Below are 20,914 nucleotides of genomic sequence, written 5' to 3' on the forward strand. Positions count from 1 at the left end.
TGAGGTTTCCGGTTCTAATTTAGTGATTAGATACAATATGGGAAATTAATTCTATAGTTTACAGAGTTTTGTGTAGTTCCTGAATGCGTCCCGCAGTTCATCCGGGTCACTTGAAGCTTCCGCTAGCTAGTCTGCAAATCGCTGCATTGTGTGACACACTAACAAACACAGAGGGTTATACTGAATTTAGTTGTTTCCAGGCTTCAGTATATGCATTTTCTTTCTTTTGTTTGTTTTGTTTGACCACGCCAAAACTGACGTGTGTACAAGGGGAATATGTGTAACAAAATTAACTTTAGTTCACATTTTACAACTTAATATGTCCAGCTAGCATTAGCTAACTTTTTAATAGCCTGCATTAGAATTCATTAAATGTATAAAACTAGCGAAAACCCGTGATTTAAACATCTGGAGGGAGAAAAATAAAGGTAAGAGTGTCTGTTTAACTAAGTTTTATTTTCTCTGGGTATATTAACGGCTAGCAAACGTAACGGACGGCAATTAAAGGTGCATTGCTTCAGTGCTAACTTACTGTTCAGGTTTGTTTTGAAATATACGAAGCCTCGAGTCAGAGTAAGCAGCTAACTTCTAAAATAATTGAAACGGGTTAAACTAAGGTTAAAGCTGCCGTGTCAGCCACTGCTCTCTGTGTGCTTTTGATGCAGAAGTGAGAACACATTTAGTTAGATATGTTAATATAGGGAATTATAGTTAGAAACAGAATGAGGTGGAATTTACTAGTCGTGACCAGCTATAAAACAGCTGCATGATTGTCAGACAACAACAAAGTACAATGTCTGTAAGCTATCACAGCAGCGCAAGCAGTTTGGAAATCTACACTTTATTACATGCAGTTATTTAAACGTGTCTGTACTAAACTGGAGATATTTAATTGCTTTAACAAGGGTTAGCCATTGAAAAAATGCAGTTTTGTGATGTTTTCTTGAAATAAAACCAAAACGCAGGAGTTGATTAAACATTTCTAGCAGAATAGTTTGTTGACAGAAACATTAACTTTGATATTGGTTGTGATTATTATTATTTAGTTTGTTTATAACCCATTAGCTGACTTCTATTGCACCTTTCCGGGGACAACACTTTACAGTAAAACACATCGTGTATTGAACATTGATTTGATTAGAACACAAGGTATATCAGAGCTGGATTTGACACGTGCATTCCCATGTAAAGTATGTTTACAGTGAATGGAAATTGTATGTTATGAAGCCAAACACAGAGATGAAGAATCTGCACAAACTCACTCTCCTCAATCTTAAGTCATATTCATATCTCACTTTTTATTAATGAGTAAATGACTCCGGTTGTTACGGCTCTATGGACAACACTTTGTTGCAATGCACAAAGATTTACTTTGGTACTAAAAGTTTACCACTATCAGCAGGTTACTATTGGATGTTGTCTTTGTAGTCTTATGTAGAGTCATTCAGGAACAGTGATGCCTTTTTGTAATGTTGCAAGTCGCTCAGAATGAAAGGAATGGTCACATGTTTAGACTGTAAATGTTGTCTTTGCAGCATGTTGGACTCAGACAGCGACGAGGACCAAGATCGCCCGTTTTCCCTCACAGGCTTCCTCTTCGGAAATATCAATGAAGATGGACAGTTAGAGGATGACAGCGTTCTTGACAATGTCGGTGCTTTAAAGACATTTTCCTTTAATAGTTTTTAAGAGTGCATCCAATTCAAAAGCTTCTTGATTTCTGTAGGATATTATGCGCCGTTCTGTTTTTAATGTTTAACAGTTTAAACCAGGTTATTTTGTATTGAGCCTGATTATGTAAACATTTCTTTCCTGTTCTGCTGTATTTTCTGTCACCAGGAATCCAAAAAACATCTAGCTGGTTTGGGGACTCTAGGTTTAGGTTCTCTCATCACAGAAATCACTGCAAATGAGGATGATGAGAAGGAAGAAAGCAAAGACTCTGGAAATGTGGATTCAGAGGGTGAGATTTTATATATTTATATATATATTCAGGAACTTTGTATGAATATGGCCAGGAACAGAACAGTGTGATATTTTCAGTGTTTTGCCTCGTGCAGGTTGGGTGAAAAGTACCGAAGATGCAGTTGATTATTCTGACATCAGTGAGGTTGCTGAGGATGAGACTAAAAAGTACCATCAGGCCATGGGTTCTTTGCAGCCCAGCAGGAAAACAGGTGATCATTTTACAGCTCCCTAGTGTTATATTCAACATTTAACTGTTCTAGTGCTGTTGCCATCAATTTGAAATGACACTTTTAAAAGCAGCCATTATGTTCATTTATATGGTAAAACAACAAAAAAAGTAAATTATATATTTATTTTTTATTTCATAGATTTTACAGATATATTAAGAGTCAAAATGCTCGTCTTTCTTTTCTTTGTATAGCCTTCAGTTAGTCACCACAGTTTGTGTTCTCACTAAATATTGGTTGAAACTTCGTTTTACTCTTGTTTGTTCATGTAAACATGTTTTTAAACTCTTCGATCCCAGATGATGATGATGACTATGACGCCGACTGTGAGGATATTGACTCTAAGCTAATGCCTCCACCACCTCCGCCGAGTCTTCCAACATCAGCTAAGAAAGAGGAACCTTCCACCCCGAGCACAAATGGTGAAAGCACGTTCATTTATAATCAGCACTTTAAACCTTTCCAATAAGCTCAGTATCATTTCAGGCAATAAGTCAAATCACAGAATTGGGATGAAACGGTTTGATCATCTGTAATGCTGCTGTAATCCGTCTCTCCTCGCAGTTGGAGAAGACGGTGATGGAATCATCCTGCCCTCCATTATTGCGCCATCGTCTACTGCTGATAAGGTTGACTTTAGCAGCTCCTCAGACTCTGAGTCAGAAACCGACCGTCCCTGCCAGGGCTCCGGAGTTGGAGGCGCCCCAGACATGCTCACCCTCCCTCTCGCTGGCATCATGCAGAAGGATGCTGCAAAGGCATTGCCAGGTGTCACAGAGCTCTTTCCAGAGTTCAGGCCTGGGAGGGTAAAGCATCTTTATAGTCACAAGATGAAATGTATCATCACTCAAAAGGTTTATTATGATCACCATGGTTTTCAGTTGAAGGTGTGCACTTACACCCACTTTACGGGATGTACTAACAGGTGCTTAGGTTCTTACGACTCTTCGGTCCGGGAAAGAGCATGCCATCAGTTTGGAGGAGTGCCCGCAGAAAAAAGAAGCGGAAACACAGAGACCATCAGCCTGGGACGCCTCCTCCAGAAGGAGAGGTCTCAGAACAGAGCCAGGAGAAGAAATCTGGATGGCTTTATGAGTATGCACCCCCTCCACCTCCAGAGCAGTGTCTGTCTGATGATGAGGTAAATCTTTCCATGTTGTCAGAAATGGTCAGCTCTCGTGATGTCATCAGCCTGGTAATAAGTCGTCGCCAGCAGCACCATTCATGCCTTTTTTCTGCGGTTTAGATAACCATGATGGCTCCAGTAGAATCTAAGTTCTCACAGACTTGTGGCGATGGGGACAAGGAGGCAGAGTCTCGGCCTAAAGTAGCAGAGTGGAGATATGGTCCAGCCCAGCTCTGGTACGACATGCTATGTGTCCCTGAGGATGGAGGCAATTTCAATTATGGTTTCAAACTTAAGGAGGAGTCCGATGAGCCTCAGAATCAGGATTTGCCTAAAGACATAACAGAGACTTCTCAAGAGGTATGTAGACACGGACACCTGTGGCTTAAACAGGGAAATCATACTGATACTGATACTGATAATGTGTTTGATGTGTCTCTAGGTTCAGAGGCAGGACGATACAAATGATAATAATGAAGATGATGATGATGATGATAGTGGTCATGGAGATAAAGAAAAACTGGAGAATGAGGTCTTCCTGATGGTCACTCAATTGCAATGGGAGGATGATATTATTTGGAATGGGGAGGATGTAAAACATAAAGGCACCAAGACTCAACGAGCCAGCCTGGCAGGATGGCTCCCTTCTAGCATGACCCGCAACGCCAATGCTTATAACGCACAGCAAGGTAAGATGCCGGGAAAAATACTATTCACTGGCTCTTTTTTTATTACCGAGGCAGCTTACCATACAGCTTACTAACGCTGGACTTAGTTCTGGCTTCACATTCCTTTTTGCAGCGTTCTAAATGAAAAAATCTGTTTAATTCTGCAGGTCTGACGAGAAGTAATTCTCAGCTGGTGCCACCAACACCTCCACCCATCCCTAAAGCTTCTTCAATCTCTGGCTCTAAGCGGGAGAAAAACATCCACGATAACCAAGGTGATTGGTTTATTTTTTGGTCATAATACAGAAACTTGTTCCTTTTAACCTTTTTTGTGGCAGCCTGACCTCTTGTTTTTTTATTGTTGGTTCTTTGCAGCTTCTCAAGAAGAAGACTGTCCCTGGTTCTCCATTTTTCCCATTGACAGTGAAGAATTAGTGTATGGTCGCTGGGAAGACAACATTATCTGGGATGACCAGGAGATGGATCGCCTGCTCACACCACCTGTTCTTACACTGGATCCCAATGATGAGAATATAATCCTAGGTACACTAACTTCTGTTCTACCTCAGCCAATATTGGCGTTTTTCAACATTTAGCCTACTTTAGTGTAATTTGTCTTGTAGAAATTCCTGATGAAAAGGAGGAGATGACCTCCCACTCCCCATCAAAGGAGAATAAGAAGGAAACTGCAATGAAGAAGAGCCGCATACTGCTGGGGAAGACTGGAGTGATAAAAGATGAACCACAGCAGGTATGTTGTTCCGTCAGGGCCTGCAGAGGCATGTGTTTGATTAAGAGAAGCAGTCTTTAAGCTGTGAATTCTCAATGGCCACATGGGTAAGTGTCCCTGATTAGTAAGGTCAGAGATGCGTAATGACGGTACAGTGAAGCAGAATCAGCTGAATAACTCTCGCATCTGAGGCTACACAGTTTTTAGCATGAAGTGTAAGCAGTTATTTTCTTCCTTTCAACATAGAACATGTCCCAGCCTGAGGTGAAGGACCAGTGGAACCTTTCCAATGATGAGTTTTACTATCCCAAACAGCAGGGTCTGAGGGGAACCTTTGGTGGTAACATCATTCAGGTAAGCAGTGGTCATCAAAAACGGAGATAAATCTGAGAGAACATGATCAACAAGTTTGTTGCTTTGAGTTTTAGATTAAGTTGGGTGATGTGTAGCAGAATCTTACCAAAACATTTCCATATTTAAAATAGTTGCATAATTGTGCATGCATTTTGTTCCTTGAACAGCACTCTATCCCAGCCCTCGAGCTGAGGCAGCCCTTCTTCCCCACTCACATGGGACCCATGAAGCTTCGCCAGTTCCATCGATCCAATCTAAAGAAGTACTCATTCGGAGCTTTAGCTCAACCGGGGCCCCATGCTGTTCAGCCACTTCTCAAACACATAAAGAAGAAGGCCAAGGTGGAGCTCTGCTCAAAACAAGCAGTTGAGTGTTCTCTATTTCTATAACTCCAGTGGTGCACTGAGTGTATGTGTTGATATGTCCTTGGAATAGATGCGAGAGCAGGAGCGGCAGGCATCAGGAGGTGGAGACATGTTTTTCATGCGAACGCCGCAGGACCTGACGGGCAAAGATGGAGATCTTATCCTGGCAGAGTACAGTGAGGAATACCCTCCTCTTATTATGCAAGTCGGCATGGCAACTAAGATCAAAAACTACTACAAAAGGGTAAGCATTGTATTTGTTTGGGTTTCTTTTTTTTTCCCATTTAGCTTGTTTCATTTATAAGTTTCAGATTATAATCAACTCAGGTTTCGACTCAAAACTGAATTTGTTACCCGTTCATTGGATAAAGTTGTGAAAAGAAGTGATGCCACTGTTACTGTGTTTTTCAGAAACCTGGAAAAGATCCTGGAGCACCTGACTGTAAGTATGGGGAGACCGTGTACTGCCACACGTCCCCATTCCTGGGTTCTCTGCATCCTGGACAGCTGCTCCCGGTCAGTGGTCGGAGATTCTGTATTTAGACTATGTGAATACATGCAACATCCGCCACCTTTTATCACTGTAAACTGTGTGATGATATGCCCCCTTTTTTCATTTCTTTGTAGGCGTTTGAGAATAACCTCTTCCGTACCCCAATCTACCTGCACAAGATGCCAGAGACAGATTTCTTGGTTATACGAACCCGACATGGCTACTACATCAGAGAGCTTGTGGACATTTTTGTTGTTGGTCAAGAGTGCCCCTTGTTTGAAGTTCCAGGGCCAAACTCTAAACGAGCCAATACTCACATCAGAGACTTCTTGCAGGTATGTTCATTTCCCCAAATCTTCCCAGAAACCTCCCAGAAGCTCACAAATGCTCAACTGTTGGAAACATCTGCGTTTTGCAGGTTTTCATTTACCGCCTGTTCTGGAAGAGCAAGGATCGGCCCCGGAGAATCCGCATGGAGGACATAAAAAAAGCTTTTCCCTCACACTCGGAGAGCAGCATCAGAAAACGACTCAAACTCTGTGCCGACTTCAAACGTACAGGTAGTACACAGTTGTGTTGAATTCTGGGCTTCTTTAAACTGAATGAGGTGAAGGTAAAATGTTTTCTAAATGCAGTGTGACCAGAATGAAAACTATAAGAACTCTATATGCTGTTAAACAGATGCAGGAAACTGATTAAGTGTCTTGTCCTCATGCTCAGGGATGGACTCAAACTGGTGGGTGTTGAAGCCTGACTTCAGATTACCCACAGAAGAAGAAATCAGAGCCATGGTGTCTCCAGAGCAGTGCTGTGCTTACTACAGCATGCTGGTGGCCGAGCAGAGGCTCAAGGTAAGACTCTACCTCCAAATAACTTCTGATGGTATACACAAGTAGGTATTGCCCGCTGTTTCACTTCGTTATATGACCTCGTTAGGATGCTGGCTACGGTGAGAAATCTTTCTTTGCTCCTGAAGAGGAGAACGAAGAGGACTTTCAGATGAAGATAGATGATGAGGTAACAATACAAGTTCTTGCTCATGTAAATGTGAACTAATTCAGACTTAACTTTGCCACTTTACAGTAGTTCTGTGTTACACATTGTAGGTGCGAACAGCTCCTTGGAACACAACAAGAGCCTTCATTTCTGCCATGAAGGGGAAGTGCTTGTTGGAGGTTACAGGTGTGGCGGATCCCACAGGCTGTGGAGAAGGTTTCTCCTATGTGAAAGTGCCCAACAAGCCCACTCAACAGAAGGTGTTTTAAATTCTGCCATTTCAGCTTTATCCTCATTTCTCAGCATTTCTCAACTTTGTCTCAAGTTTTTAGTTTGTGCTCCCCTCAGGATGATAAAGAGCCGCAGCCTGTAAAGAAGACAGTGACAGGGACAGATGCTGATCTCAGGAGGCTGTCGCTTAAGAATGCCAAACAGCTGCTCCGTAAGTTTGGTGTCCCAGAGGAAGAGGTAAGACCTCATGATTTAATGTGAACCACCAGGACAACATTTCCTGTTCTTTTATCACGTTATTCACTCAAACTATTCCTTTGAAGAAAAGTAGTTTAACCTTTTTAGGATGGGGTTTTTGTCACATCTTTCATGCTTACGAAAGTGGTCACGTCTTTGTCTCTGTGTCAGATCAAGAAACTCTCCCGCTGGGAGGTCATTGACGTGGTAAGGACCATGTCCACAGAGCAGGCGCGCTCAGGTGAAGGTCCGATGAGCAAGTTTGCCAGAGGCTCTCGTTTCTCTGTTGCCGAACACCAGGAGCGCTACAAGGAGGAATGCCAAAGGATCTTTGACCTGCAGAATAAGTGAGACTCTCATTGGCATGATTTCTGCTGTCCGGGACTCTGGCTGTGCAGATCTTCAACTCTTTCACGTGTTGTACCCCCTTCATAGAGTGCTGGAGTCGACAGAAGTTCTCTCCACAGACACAGACAGCAGTTCAGCTGAAGATAGTGACTTTGAGGAGATGGGAAAGAACATTGAGAATATGCTGCAGAACAAAAAGACCAGCTCCCAGCTTTCCCGTGAGAGGGAGGAGCAGGAGAGGAAGGAGCTGCAGAGGATGCTGATGGGTGAGGAGAGCGATCGAGACAACAAGGGTCGGAAAGAGCGACGCAAAGGCTTGTGTAAGTTTGTGTTTCTGATGGTGAACAGGGTCTTAACGGTACCCTAAGATCATGCATTGCCTGGTAATTTAAAGTAAAAACTGTAACTGTGATCTTTATTTCTTTTTACTTTATAGCCAGTTCCTTGTCCACCGGCTCCCACAAAGATGACGACACATCCTCCGTCACCAGCCTGAACTCCTCGGCAGGACGCCGACTCAAGATCTATCGCACCTTCAGGGATGAGGATGGCAAGGAGTATGTCCGCTGTGAGACCGTGCGTAAAGCTTCAGTCATCGACGCCTACACCAGGATCAGAACCACTAAGGATGATGAATTCATGTGAGTCAAACCCACATTCTTATCTGAAGGACCACTACAGCATGCTAAACAATTGCATTCATAAGCCAAGATGGCGTTTTGCTAAACAGTAACTGTCAACTGTCTGGTAGGAAACACCCAACATTTGATGAATACAGTGAATGAGTGTTTCTGTTTTGTTTGAAATCTGTTTTATATGCTAATTAAATCAGCTTTTCTATATGTTAAGAATGTGCTAAAAGTCTTGCTAAGCAGTGCGTCGTTCAAGCTTCAAGGAGAAGGGAACAAAGAGGAAGACTTGAGACTGTGTATTGCAGGAGGTTGACGTCAAATGACTTTTGATTGTGGTTCTTTACTGTTGCAGACGAAAGTTTGCCCTGTTTGACGAGCAGCACAGAGAAGAAATGAGAAAGGAGCGCCGGCGGATTCAGGAGCAGCTCAGAAGGTTGAAGAGAAACCAAGAGAAGGACAAGATCAAAGGACCACCAGAGAAGAAGACCAAGAAGGTCAAAGAGAGACCAGACCTCAAGGTAAAAGTAAGCTTGCTGATTCAGTTCTTCATCTTTTAATTTTTTATTTTTCACTTTTGCTCCCTCAGCTTCTTGGCTCCCAGCTAAATGTAAACTGAAGGGGAAGCGTTTACGGCGCTCTTATTGCATTGCTTTTTCGGTGCTATTTCAGTGTTTTTAAATGGCACATCTTGATTATTGTCCTGTTCCTTAATGTTTGCCTCTTTTCCCTAGCTGAAGTGCGGCGCATGTGGAGCTATTGGACACATGAGGACCAACAAATTCTGCCCACTGTACTATCAAACCAACGCGCCGCCCTCTAACCCAGTCGCCATGACAGAGGAGCAGGAGGAGGAGCTGGAAAAGACGGTCATCCACAACGACAACGAGGAACTGATCAAGGTGGAGGGCACTAAGATTGTTCTGGGCAAGCAGCTCATTGAAAGGTAATAGATTTCCCAAACGTTTTATCAGAGATAATTCTTTCATGTTCTATAGAATATTTTTGGTTTCTCAGATGCCATCTTAGTAAGTGGATGTCCTGAACAGTCTACCCCTACGTGTTTCTAACATATTTTTCCTTTGACAGCGCTGATGAGGTGCGCAGGAAATCTTTGGTGCTCAAGTTTCCCAAGCAGCAGCTGCCACCAAAGAAGAAGAGACGCGTGGGCAGTGCTGTCCATTGTGACTACCTCAATGTAAGCATTGCTCTTATTGTATGCTGTGACACATCGTTAAGTCCCTTTAGCTGACGTTTCACACCGTTTTTGTTTTGATATTGACAGAAACCACACAAAGCGATCCACCGCAGACGCACTGACCCCATGGTTACATTGTCCTCGGTGCTTGAAAGCATCATCAATGATATGCGGGATCACCCCAATGTAAGGATCTGTCAAGCACACAGACAGTTTCTGTTTGGTCCGTACACTCTCTGCAGTTTCATCTGTGCTACCTTTCCTTCTTCCATGTAGACGTATCCCTTCCACACTCCAGTCAATGCCAAGGTTGTAAAGGACTACTACAAGATAATCACTCGGCCCATGGATCTGCAGACACTAAGGGAGAACGTACGCAAGCGGATGTATCCGTCAAGGGAGGAGTTCCGTGAAGCAGTGGAGCTTATTGTCAAAAATAGTGCAACCTACAATGGTAATAAATGATAAAAGTAACTCTTCTCTTTCTCTGGAGTCAATTACACTTGGATGTCACCTCAGTGTTGAGATGAATCCTCCATTTTTGTTTCACCAGGGGCAAAACATCCCATAACACAAGTGGCACAGTCCATGCTGGACTTGTGTGATGCTAAACTGAAAGAGGTGAGCTTTGAGGATTTAAATGTCTTTGTCTTGGTTCACGTCTCCCTACACTTAGTTAGCTTCCATGTTCACCATCAAATCTCTGCCTGTGACTGCAGAAGGAGGACAGGCTGGTGAGGCTGGAGAAAGCCATCAACCCCCTGCTGGATGACGACGATCAGGTGGCCTTCTCCTTCATCCTGGACAACATTGTTACCCAGAAAATGATGGTGGTCCCTGATGTGAGTCACCTTCTTCTTTCTTTCCTCAGTCATAATGAGAACAGGCATAAGGGTGAAGTCCGGTAATAAATTTCCCATCGTTCTCTCACATTCTCTCCCTTTTCAGTCATGGCCATTTCACCATCCTGTCAACAAAAAATTTGTGCCAGATTATTATAAGGTCATTGTAAACCCCATGGATTTGGAGAACATCCGTAAGGTGAGTGGTTTATCTGTCTCAAACTATGTGTCAGTTTTTAAATTTTGCTCTAATAGGAAAAGAAAACTTTACCCAAAGTAAGTTAAAATGTATTTGTTTGGTTCAACAGAACATCTCCAAACATAAATACCAGAATCGAGATGTTTTCCTCTCAGATGTCAGTCTCATCCACACCAACAGCATCAAGTACAATGGTAAATAATCTTCTCTGCACTCTTAACTTGATCTCTGCAGTTTCTCTGCAACTTTCTCTTGAAAGTATTTGACTGAAAACAACCCACTGCGTGATTGTTAGCCATCTTGTCAGTTCACTGGAAGCCAAACCGCGGCAGGCATCTGATATAATGTTTGATGTATTTGTAGTTCCTCTTCACATGCTGCGCCTTTCTTGGCACAGTCACAGTGTTAACTAGAGGAGACCTCTTAGTCTGCACCCCACATTTTAGCTTCCATCCACACTTTGTTGTCACATCGATCAGCTGCTTCCTATCGGCCGGTTAGTAGATGTAGTTTCTAGCAGCTGGATATTTGACCTTTGATCTCTTCTCTCGAAACCATTACAATGATGTCTTTGCACCTCTGTCTGTCTGTCTGTTATGGGACTGGCGTTTAAACCTCGATCAAAGATATCCCCGTGACTCTTTTCACATTGGCCATCTTTTATCTGCTACAGCTTAAAAACTGTGAACCCGGTTGAACTTTGTAATTTAGTAAAATGTTGTGTTAGTATGACTCATTGTGTGTTTTTCATAGGCGCAGACAGTCCTTACACCAAGACAGCCCTGGACATTGTTAATGTGTGTAAGCAGACATTGTCAGAGGTATGTTGAGTCTTACTTTGGCTTTCTCTTTGCAGGGCAATGGAAGGTTTTTACGTTTTTAAGCAAAGAGTTACATTTTGCAGGGCGTGATCATCTTTCCAGAGGAGATTTTTTTAAATGTTTGATTTTTAATGAGCCTTGTTTTGGATAACCCTCCTGTTTTGTTACCTGCTTCCGTTTGAAGATAGCTTAGTTTGTTAAAGAAACAAGTAATGTGTGCTTTTTATATAGCTCCCCCAATTTGGGTGATTTAATAGAAAAGATTGTAGATATATGCTGTTGATTTCACATATTTAACAAAGTTGAACCTTACAGTGAGGGAAGGATTGGTTAAATTTATCTCTGTAATTAGTGCTAAATCAACACTTTAGTTTATGAGAAAGTATTGCTGTGACAGCACTTTATTTTGTTGCCAGTATGATGAACACTTAACTCAGCTGGAGAAGGACATCTCTACTGCGAAGGAGGCAGCTCTAGATGCAGCAGACTTGGAGAGTCTGGACCCAATGACGCCTGGACCGTACACACCGCAGGTAAGAGCATCCATGGCCCAGTTTTGTTGCTGGGATGACAAATCATGCTCTCCTGGGTATTTTACTTGCACAAAATGTACTTTCAATAGACTTTAGGTTTCTATGTGCAGTAGCTTCCTTGCCACACCTTGTAGAGCTCCTCCTGCCCTTTCTTTGCTTGTTCACTATACTGACTCTTCCTTCCAGAGTGTCACCTTCTGTTTGTACAATCTAGTTTCTTCACTGTAGTTTCTTCTTTCTCCCAACTTGTTTTCCCCTTCACTCCTACCCTAATGTCCTGTCTCTCCATTTGTGTATGCCACTCTGTGTGGTGTTGGCCAGCCTGCTGATCTGTTTGACAGCGGGGCTTCAGGGAGTCTGCCCAGAGAGCCCAGCAGCCTTTTCTCTGAGGGACCTCTAGTGGTTGCTCCAGAGAAGAGAGGGGGGCAGGTATGGAGAGAGACTGAGATGTGGCTTGCAACCACATGCCACCTCTCCTCAAACTTTCCTCTCAGCATCCAGCTTGATTGAGCGTGTTTTTTATGAACCTGTCTGTGTAAAGGTTGCTTGTTACAGAAGAAGTCAAAATCATGGTGAAAATGAGGCTCACTGAGGAAAATGAAGTGTGTTCTGAAGATTTTTTTTTCTGTCTCTGCTTTTCAGGGACGACACGGCAGAAGACCTGGAGAGGAAGAGTCAGATGTGGATATTGAGGGCTTTGAGGAGGAAGATGATGGCAAACCCAAGACTCCGGCTCCTGTATTAAACAAATTATTGATATCAAATTGGCAATATTGTGCACATATACAGACTTGGGCTTGTGTTTACTTCCTTTTCGTTTGACCTATTGTGCACATATACAGACTTGGGCTTGTGTTTACTTCCTTTTTGTTTGACCTATTGTGCACATATACAGACTTGGGCTTGTGTTTACTTCCTTTTTGTTTGACCTATTGTGCACATATACAGACTTGGGCTTGTGTTTACTTCCTCCTTTGTTTGACCTGTTTTTCTAGGCAGAGGATGCTGAAGGAGATCTGGAGGACGAAGATGACGAGATGGAGATGTTGCTGCCTCCTCGCAGACGGCCACATGACCAGGATGAGGAAGAGGAGGAGGAGGACGAGGAGGGAGACCGTGGAAGATCTAACCACCCAATTCAAGCCAGCGTGCTGTATCAGGACCTGCTGATGTCTGATGGGGAGGATGATGCCAGTGAAGAGGAGGGTGACAACCCTTTCTCCTGTGAGTCCACCTCCAGCGCTGAGGCTAATATATATTTTGTAAATTTAGGTTTTCTATAATTGCCTGAGACATTCTGAAGTTCTGAATGGAGAATGTTTTGGACACTGAGTGCCGCCTTCTTTATTCTCGGTAAAGAGGAGTCTTTGAGTCCTCGGTCTGATGCATTTTGTGTCCCTGCAGCCATACAGCTGTCAGAGAGTGGGAGCGACTCTGACAGAGAGGTTGACCTACGACCCGTACCTCCGCGGAGAACCCAGGAGACGGCCCGCATGGGCATGGAGCAGGAGGAGAGCATGATGTCATATGATGGGGACGGACCTGATGAGCCGCATATGGAAGACAGCAATATCAGGTTCTCAGTTTTCCCGTTGCAATAATGGAGAATGCAGATGATTTCAGCCTATTTTTAGTTTTAAGGCAAATATCTTAAGATAACAGAAAACTTACTTACTTTTCATCTCCAAAAATACTGAAGACAACAGATTTCTTTCTCACATGATATCATAGTTAACTGATGCTTAATTTCTCTGTAAATGATTTGAAATCTTGCATTTCGATACTCTAACTGCTCTCTGGCTTTTCCGTTTTATCAGTTACGGCAGCTTTGAAGAGACAGAGAGTCGGAGTCAGATGCAGGCATCTAGCATTGGAAACGGAGAAGAATATGGTATCAGTGAAGAGGAAGAGGAAGACGAAGAAGATGAAGCACGGAGGAGAGGCCCAGCAGTGCTCTCCCAGGTCCCTCTCAGTGAAGACGAGGAGAGTGAAGAGTTCAGATCTATCGGAGGGGACAGCGACATGGACTCTGACATTTAACCCAAACACCCTTTTTTAAAATCCTGACAATATTGTTGGAATCCCACTTTTGAAATTGAGAAATCTAATTTCTCAGGTAAATATGTACATAGTTCTTTTGGCAAATGATTGTTAATGTTGATAATCTCCTTCTGTAGCTCTGTTGTAACTTTTAGGTGCAAAGCTAAATAGTGTAAATTTCAGTTTGCCTTTTTTATTTTGTATGAATATTGTTCATCATGATGGATCCTAACATGGAGGTGTGTGCCTGCCTGTCCTGTCCTGTTTTAACTTAGCTGCATCCTCACCAGCTGTTAAGCAGCTGTTTCTACCCCTCCTTAGTTACTATTTCTCCTTATTTACTGTGATCCAGTTAAGAGTATTTAAGAGGTATTCAAGCTGTTAACTTTCCAAATGGCCTCATCAGCTGAGCTTCCTTGTTGGGAAGAAACAGGACAGTCAATTAAAATCACCATATTCTTTAATCAGTAAGTATCTAGTAGCAATATGGCTTTTTTTCATTTCATTTTGATGAAGAAAAAACAATCATGAGGTTGGTGGTTCATTCGCTGTGGACTGGTTCAAAACTCTATAGACTTAAAAAGTGTTGCATGGTTGTGGTTTATAAATGCTTTAAATAGTCAAAAAGACTAGATGTCTTACATAAATGTGGTCCAGTTACCATTTAACACCATCCATCCTGCTATTCCAACTCAGGGTCTCGCGGTGGGGTGGGTGGGTACAGTCTGGACAGGTCGCCAGTCCTTCACAAGCCATTCAACACAGTTTAAGGCCATTTTTCATGAAAGTACAGCAGAGGAACATTGAGCAGACGATGAACAGGAACATAGGGCTTACAGCTGCTCAGCAAAATGCAAACAGGACTTTGATTGAGAATACCACAACTGTAACTGTGGTCATTGTTTTATTATGCTTTGTGAGTGTTTATGTTCCCACGGGTATAATTTTTTTTTCTTGACTTTTTGCCACAGTAAATATTTTAACCATGACTTTGTTCTTTAAACGTGACATTTGTGACATGTTAATAAATCAAATTGAGGCACGAGGACCACAGGAGAGGTTAAAGAGAATGGATTTTGATAGATTTGCTTTATAAAAGCAAGGTGGAGTGATGACAGCACTTGGACCCAGTTGATAAGTGAGCACACCATAAAAATGAGGAATTAAAAGCCCTTTCCCTCAAAGCTACGACATCCAGACTGAACAGGGTTGAAGTCAATCATGCAGGACATGCTTGTGGCAGACAGAAGCATTAACACTGAACAACTTTTAGGAGGGAGCACAGCAAACCACACCTCTGTTTCTTGGTAATGACACTTCCTATTACGCAGTGTTCACTTATTTAGTTTCTCTTACAGAATGGCAAACTGCACACTTCCTGTTGCAACAACCCTGCAGAAAACAGACCTTTCAGCAGTCATCTAAACTGAAGTGAAGTTCAGCTGCACTTCCACATTCATACCGGACTTGAAATCTAATTGAGTCACTTTGTATTGAAGCATAAGGTGCTCAGAAATTGTTAGTTTGTGTACATGCATGCTTGCAAACCATTGATCATGCAGCATTTAGCCTCAAATGGCTATTTATCAACATTATCAACATAACAGTGCTCCTAAGGTAATGTTTAGCCCACAAAATGACACAATTCAAGTACTGAAGGCAGGACAATGCAGTACATAATCCAGCCTCCTGAGATACTTCTATCAGGTTATACATAAACATTGCCAGCTGGACAGTTTGTTCCTCTGTAAGCTGTTTTAGAGGAAGATGGCCCAGATATAAGCTTATTTAGTAAAAGCTATATAAAGAAAAAGCATATAGAATGCATATACTCTGTGTTACATAGCATACCATACAGCACTCTAATACATTTCCTTTCAAATCCTGCAAGCTAGTTAGAACAATCAATGTTTTTTTTTCTATTAATCGTGCTTCCTCATTGGTACATTTAATAGGTGTCCCCTGATGAGGTCCTTCACCTTTGAGTGGATATCATGCATCTGCCCCATGCTGCAGTGACCGGCCTCTCTGGTGAGGCGAAAACACGCCCACGAACAGACAGGTATCCCCTCGCAGGATGAGGGATCCTGGAGGGGCTGAGAGACTGAGATCTCTGCAGCTTCTTCACGGCTGTCATCCGGACCGCCGAGTCTTTCATCAGGTGCGTCAACCTACTGGAGTTCAGAGATGCTGGAGAAAGTGATGAAGACCCAAAACTTGACCCTATTCTTGCTGATGACATCCCTGAAAAACAGCATTTTTTAACTGATCAGAGAACGAAATCTGCAATCTGTTTGCATCATTTTATATTGCAAATCAGATTCAAACCTGTTAGAGGGTAAGAGGATTGGTCAGCGGGTGGGCAGTCATCATTCTCTAAACTTCGGCTGTTCCTGACGGCCTGGAGGGAACGGAGGCTTGTCCGCAGAGGTGACCTCGTCCTCCCCTCTGATGCTGCTGCAAAACACGCCAAACAGGACACTTTTTCCAAAGAACTAATGGGAGTAACACACCATGAAACATACACAGCATAGACAAATACTGTACAGTAGATATATTTATCAAGCAGATACTGGGGTTTCTTTGTCAGTTTTCTTGCCTCACTGGCTACATAAAAATAAGAAATACTGCAGATCAAAAAGGAAAAAGAGAGGACTGCGCTATAAAGAAACCCTTCAAATCTTAAAAAAATTGCAAGTTTTTGATTGAATCTTTCTTTAAATCTCACTGATATCATACAATGTCACAAGGAAATAACTGTGCACACTGTGCACCTTGATTCTGAGCAAGTTTAAGCAGCTTGAATTGAGTGACTTGTTGGTGAAGTCTGGTCAGTTTGGGACCCTGCTTTGTTGCTGATATTGGTGACTGGCAACAGGAAGAGCTCTGTGACGATAGAGCAGGCTGCCAATATGAAGAAGATGAGGTCCTATTTCCAGCAGCAAACTCATCAACATTGACAACTGTGGCGTTAGAATAAGATGGAAGCATCTCTGGGTTTCTCCTGACTGACTCAGTGGCAGGCGCGGATCCGTAGTTCTGCCTTAAACCTGTGAATGTTAATCAAAGTTAGTATGTTATAATGTAACTGAGCATCCAGGGTACAATGAATAATAGTACAAATATTTCCTGTACTCACTGGCTTCCTGCATTTTGGCAATAACATGAACATCTGTGATGTCCTGCAGTCTGTAGCTGCTGGTTATGGAGTTACCGGCGATGCTCTGCTCGTGATCTGTGCAAACAGTGTGACATGCTACGGTTAAAGACAGATTAGTTTTATTTTTAGTATTTGATCTGTACTCCGTGCTTCATCTGACATAAAATAATTCATATAACATTAAAATGGCAACCACATCTGGCTGTTTAACTCGATGATAAAACCATTTTTAAACCTGCAGGAGTTCTGAAAAATTAGACTAAAACAGACTAAGTCAAAGAAAATAGAAAAAATGCCTGCTTTAAGTGACTGACCCAGAAATAACTGTGCAGCTGTTGTAACGTCACTGTTTACTCTCTCTCTCTCTCTTAGGCCTCCACTGCAGCCACATTTAGCCTCTGCTTGTTGTGCGGTCTCTTTGCCTTCCGACTGATCTTCAACACACATGATGCATCTCAGTTTGACTGAGATGAGATGATTGGATGATAGGATCTGGGCCATAACTCGTTTTGTCCACATTTTCCTATTTTATCAGATTTGGAATTAAGTTTCCTTTTTTTTATTATTTCTAATCAGGTCACAGAACTCTGTAGATTTCCTTTGGAAGTGTTGCTCTCTGTTTTTGAGGCATCACCAGGGTGCTTGGATCTTATAGCGAAATATGTTCTTTACGAGTACATCCCAGAACTAATTTCGACTTGTGTTGTCATTTAACTGTTCGTCTGACGAATGATTGTGCACTTATCCACACACTCCTAGATCTACCCGCTTGTTTAGTAGTTTCTAGTTACCCAGCTATTGATTTCTGCATTGATTTCCATTTAAAGTCATCACTCTTGGATAAACTTTTAAATTTCCTACTGCTTGATCAACTCTGATCCACAAGTGAGCTGCTGTTTGGTTTTAAGCTGCCAGTAGCTCAGAAGTTTTTATCTATGTGCAGTCAGGAATAAATACTTCAGCTTATAATGAAGAAAAGAAGTTCCTCAGGGTTTCATTCATCACATTACCTGAAGTGTCGGAGTCACTGAGTGATGTGCTGACCCATGTTTTGTCTACAGAGGAGCCCAGAGAGACACTGGGAACATAATGGGAAAGTGCAGCATTTCTGTAGAAGTGAGATCTTGATGCTGACAATAAAGAGAGCGGGAATAAGGTAAACCCACAACCAAACCAAACAAATCACTCTTATGTATGTCTTTTTAAAATCAAGAGCATTTCCGGGATAACAAGTCTAATCTGCTTCCTCACTTTGGTCCAGTTTCTTCATCAGAGCACGACATGCAGCCTCTATCTCAGGGCTGGGGTTATCGAGGATATGTCGACACCATATGAGGGCAGACTCCTTCTCCACAAACGACTGCTTCTTCTGAGGCTCATAGAGCCTGTGAGGGAAAAATGATGAATAAGATTTCTCCAAATTAAAGGACTTAGGACCTGTCGAGAGATGTTTTCTCTTCTGTAGCCACTAATACTTAAACAAAAGGTATAACTTTGAAAACAGATCACACCCGACTGCATTTAGCATTATGTGAGTCAGACCAGCAACATATCAGATGAAATATTCCCACACAACAAGGGTTAGGGTCAGAGAGTATCACCAAACCGATTATGGAACCTACCAGCTCTCTTCATCCTGCATGTCATCCTCTATATCAAGGATTTCTACCAAGTCCAAAGCTGACTGTTCTGAGGGGTCTTTCTCATTGTTACAGCTGTACAAGTTGCTATCTACGGCACAGCAAGGTAAAGGTATATCACAGCCAGACTTCAAACTATCAAGTCTAATTCTAGCATCCATGGCAAATGATTTGCCATTACAGCTGATTCTTGCTGGTTCAGAATCGGTCCAGGCGTTGCAGTGTGGATCTGGATGCCCCTCCAGCTCCTTACAGCTGCTTTTCAACTCCCTGCTGAGAAAATGATGGTTTACGCCTGCATCAAACTCCACCTGTGGCCGATAGCAGAAATATTGCTCCTTACTGCTCCTCATATAGTCTTGGAGTTCCATTTTCTGTGTGAAATCCTCTATCTGACAAAATCCGGTTGGCTCTTGATTCTAAAACTTTAAAGTTGTGAAATTAAAGTCATATCGCTCATCACACGCAGCTGCTGCAACTTCACTCTACCTTCTATTGACCCAGATTTTATGAGCAGGGCTGTTAAGTATAGACACTCAACAGATTGGATGGATTTAGAGAAGGATCGCGAACTTAAGTAGATTACAGGCCACAAGTTGCTACTAAGAAAGAAAAAAAGCATCACAGCATCAAGACTCAAACTGATATACATACAAGCTAGTGAAGATAGCAGGTGTTAGAAATATTGGTTTGCTCTCCTGGTCAATGACATAAGTAGCATGTCCCATTTCTCTTCAGCCAAAGTTAATTATTAATTGGGATACGTTATCGTCTCTGTGCCTGACCAGTGCTACTGCTGCTTTTCTGTGGTCCTTACACTGAAACTGCTAAATGTTTGTGGTTGACAGTTCAGTAAATGTACCTAAGTTGTTTATCACTGTTTAGGAAGTAGTATTAAGAAATGTGGTCACACATTGCATCTATCGTTCTACTGCATGCACAGGCAGATTAACACAATGATTTACAGCTTCCCTTTGCGGCCATGTGAAACTTTCTTTCCCATCAAATTTCCACTGTCTGTCTGTCTGTCTGTCTGTCTGTCTAAAGGGGACAATATATATATATATATATATATGATTGATTATCCTATTACACCTCAGTAAAAAAGGTTATATTTATTGACTAAAAACATAAAAACAATCCCAATCTTTTCTGTATTAACTCATCAACTTTATGTAATTTGTCAGTATACATTATTTTTTACATTTTAGCCTTCAGCACATTAAAATTGCTGTTACAGTACAGTTGTTTGTTTTTTTTTTACCTCTTTTTAATGCCGTTCCTTGTCATGAAACTTCAACAATGTTTAGGTATTGAGGATTCAAAGCCATGATGCATTTCAGGTGTTATCACCTCACAAAAAGTCATGTGCAACAGTGTGGAGTCATTGTTGAATTTTTTTCTTTCAAATTCCTCCTCATGGTCTCTGTTGGGGGCAGGTCCGGACTGCAGGTATGCAAGCAACGCGTCTCATCTTCCTCAGTCATGCCTTTGTAATTAGTGCAAAACATGTTTTTTTTGCATTTTTGCAGCATATGTTTCTCTAAAACCTAAACAAACTCTTCTGCATAAATGCTGCCAGAAGTGTAAATGAGCTTTGCCAGTTGAATTGTGTGGAGAAAAAAAAGAAGTAACAGAAAATAAAAGCTTTATGTGCAGCGTTCCAGATTTCCTTTGCAGGCACTGGTATAAGGCATTGGAGGCCCCTTTGATCATTTACATATGCCAGACGTGTCACTGTGTCTTTACACGTATCAAGTCACTGGTTAGAGAGGCGTGGTCCATAATGTCGGCCTCTGTTGCTACCTTGCAGGCTCAGAAGCGGCAGATCAACTACTACCCACAAGCCATCTCTGTACTTTCACATATGACACTGATGCGCAACAATGCCACATCAGTCCTGGCTTGAAAGACCTTTGTGAAAAGGCCTAATGTCTGATCTTGAGCTCAGACAGTGACGTCTGTGGGCACAGATAAGAGTTTAGCTGATTCCACTACACTTCAGCTCATAGCTGTCCCTCAGACGATCCCTCGGTTTGCCAGAAAATTCCCTTCACATAACTGACATAACTGAACCTTTATCTCTATACAAAGAGCGCTGATATCTCA

The 20,914-nt window shown here is 42.2% G+C and overlaps 2 protein-coding genes across 5 annotated transcripts; one reads left to right on the plus strand and one right to left on the minus strand.

The window, feature by feature from the left end:
- The first annotated feature begins 116 nt into the window (after positions 1 to 116).
- taf1 (TAF1 RNA polymerase II, TATA box binding protein (TBP)-associated factor) lies at positions 117 to 15,005 on the plus strand. 4 transcript variants are annotated; one of them, XM_072375692.1, is made up of 41 exons: positions 117 to 428; positions 1,536 to 1,650; positions 1,840 to 1,963; positions 2,061 to 2,177; positions 2,495 to 2,617; positions 2,760 to 3,001; positions 3,121 to 3,336; positions 3,442 to 3,681; positions 3,764 to 4,010; positions 4,157 to 4,264; positions 4,365 to 4,532; positions 4,613 to 4,740; positions 4,966 to 5,073; positions 5,241 to 5,414; positions 5,509 to 5,682; positions 5,850 to 5,954; positions 6,066 to 6,266; positions 6,350 to 6,491; positions 6,652 to 6,782; positions 6,868 to 6,948; positions 7,038 to 7,187; positions 7,276 to 7,395; positions 7,567 to 7,742; positions 7,831 to 8,063; positions 8,180 to 8,384; positions 8,728 to 8,893; positions 9,107 to 9,318; positions 9,462 to 9,570; positions 9,658 to 9,756; positions 9,847 to 10,024; positions 10,124 to 10,191; positions 10,290 to 10,412; positions 10,519 to 10,611; positions 10,721 to 10,805; positions 11,365 to 11,432; positions 11,849 to 11,965; positions 12,287 to 12,394; positions 12,608 to 12,703; positions 12,961 to 13,189; positions 13,370 to 13,541; positions 13,783 to 15,005. In XM_072375692.1, exons 2-41 carry the CDS (start codon positions 1,537 to 1,539, stop codon positions 14,003 to 14,005), a joined length of 5,973 nt encoding a protein of 1,990 aa, XP_072231793.1. In that variant the 5' UTR covers positions 117 to 428; position 1,536; the 3' UTR covers positions 14,006 to 15,005. The 4 variants fall into 4 exon arrangements, with proteins under 4 accessions (XP_072231793.1, XP_072231792.1, XP_072231795.1 ...); XM_072375691.1 differs by having other exon boundaries at positions 8,728 to 8,899; positions 13,783 to 15,004; XM_072375694.1 differs by lacking the exon at positions 12,287 to 12,394 and having other exon boundaries at positions 13,783 to 15,004.
- On the minus strand, positions 14,478 to 19,401 carry LOC140279305 (SLAIN motif-containing protein-like). The gene is made up of 7 exons (XM_072374424.1): positions 18,788 to 19,401; positions 18,417 to 18,562; positions 18,176 to 18,295; positions 17,145 to 17,240; positions 16,780 to 17,055; positions 16,334 to 16,462; positions 14,478 to 16,249 (listed from the first exon to the last, which is right to left on the minus strand). Exons 1-7 carry the CDS (start codon positions 19,174 to 19,176, stop codon positions 15,981 to 15,983), a joined length of 1,425 nt encoding a protein of 474 aa, XP_072230525.1. The 5' UTR covers positions 19,177 to 19,401; the 3' UTR covers positions 14,478 to 15,980.
- Between the last annotated feature and the right edge of the window lie 1,513 nt (positions 19,402 to 20,914).

This window comes from Leuresthes tenuis, unplaced genomic scaffold (genome assembly GCF_036924035.1).
Source record: "Leuresthes tenuis unplaced genomic scaffold, fLeuTen1.0.hap1 SCAF_21, whole genome shotgun sequence".
Lineage (NCBI taxonomy): Eukaryota > Metazoa > Chordata > Actinopteri > Atheriniformes > Atherinopsidae > Leuresthes > Leuresthes tenuis.

Excerpts from the sequence above, each read along its gene's own strand:
- taf1 (XM_072375691.1), top strand. The coding sequence starts at position 1,537 with ATGTTGGACTCAGACAGCGACGAGGACCAAGATCGCCCGTTTTCCCTC. Across the intron at positions 9,319-9,461 it reads GGCAAGCAGCTCATTGAAAG|CGCTGATGAGGTGCGCAGGA; the intron begins GTAATAGATTTC and ends TTCCTTTGACAG. Across the intron at positions 10,025-10,123 it reads AAATAGTGCAACCTACAATG|GGGCAAAACATCCCATAACA; the intron begins GTAATAAATGAT and ends TTGTTTCACCAG.
- LOC140279305 (XM_072374424.1), bottom strand. The coding sequence starts at position 19,176 with ATGGAACTCCAAGACTATATGAGGAGCAGTAAGGAGCAATATTTCTGC. Across the intron at positions 18,563-18,787 it reads ATGCAGGATGAAGAGAGCTG|TTTCCCTCACAGGCTCTATG; the intron begins GTAGGTTCCATA and ends TTATTCATCATT. Across the intron at positions 18,296-18,416 it reads GATGAAGAAACTGGACCAAA|CATCAAGATCTCACTTCTAC; the intron begins GTGAGGAAGCAG and ends CTTTATTGTCAG.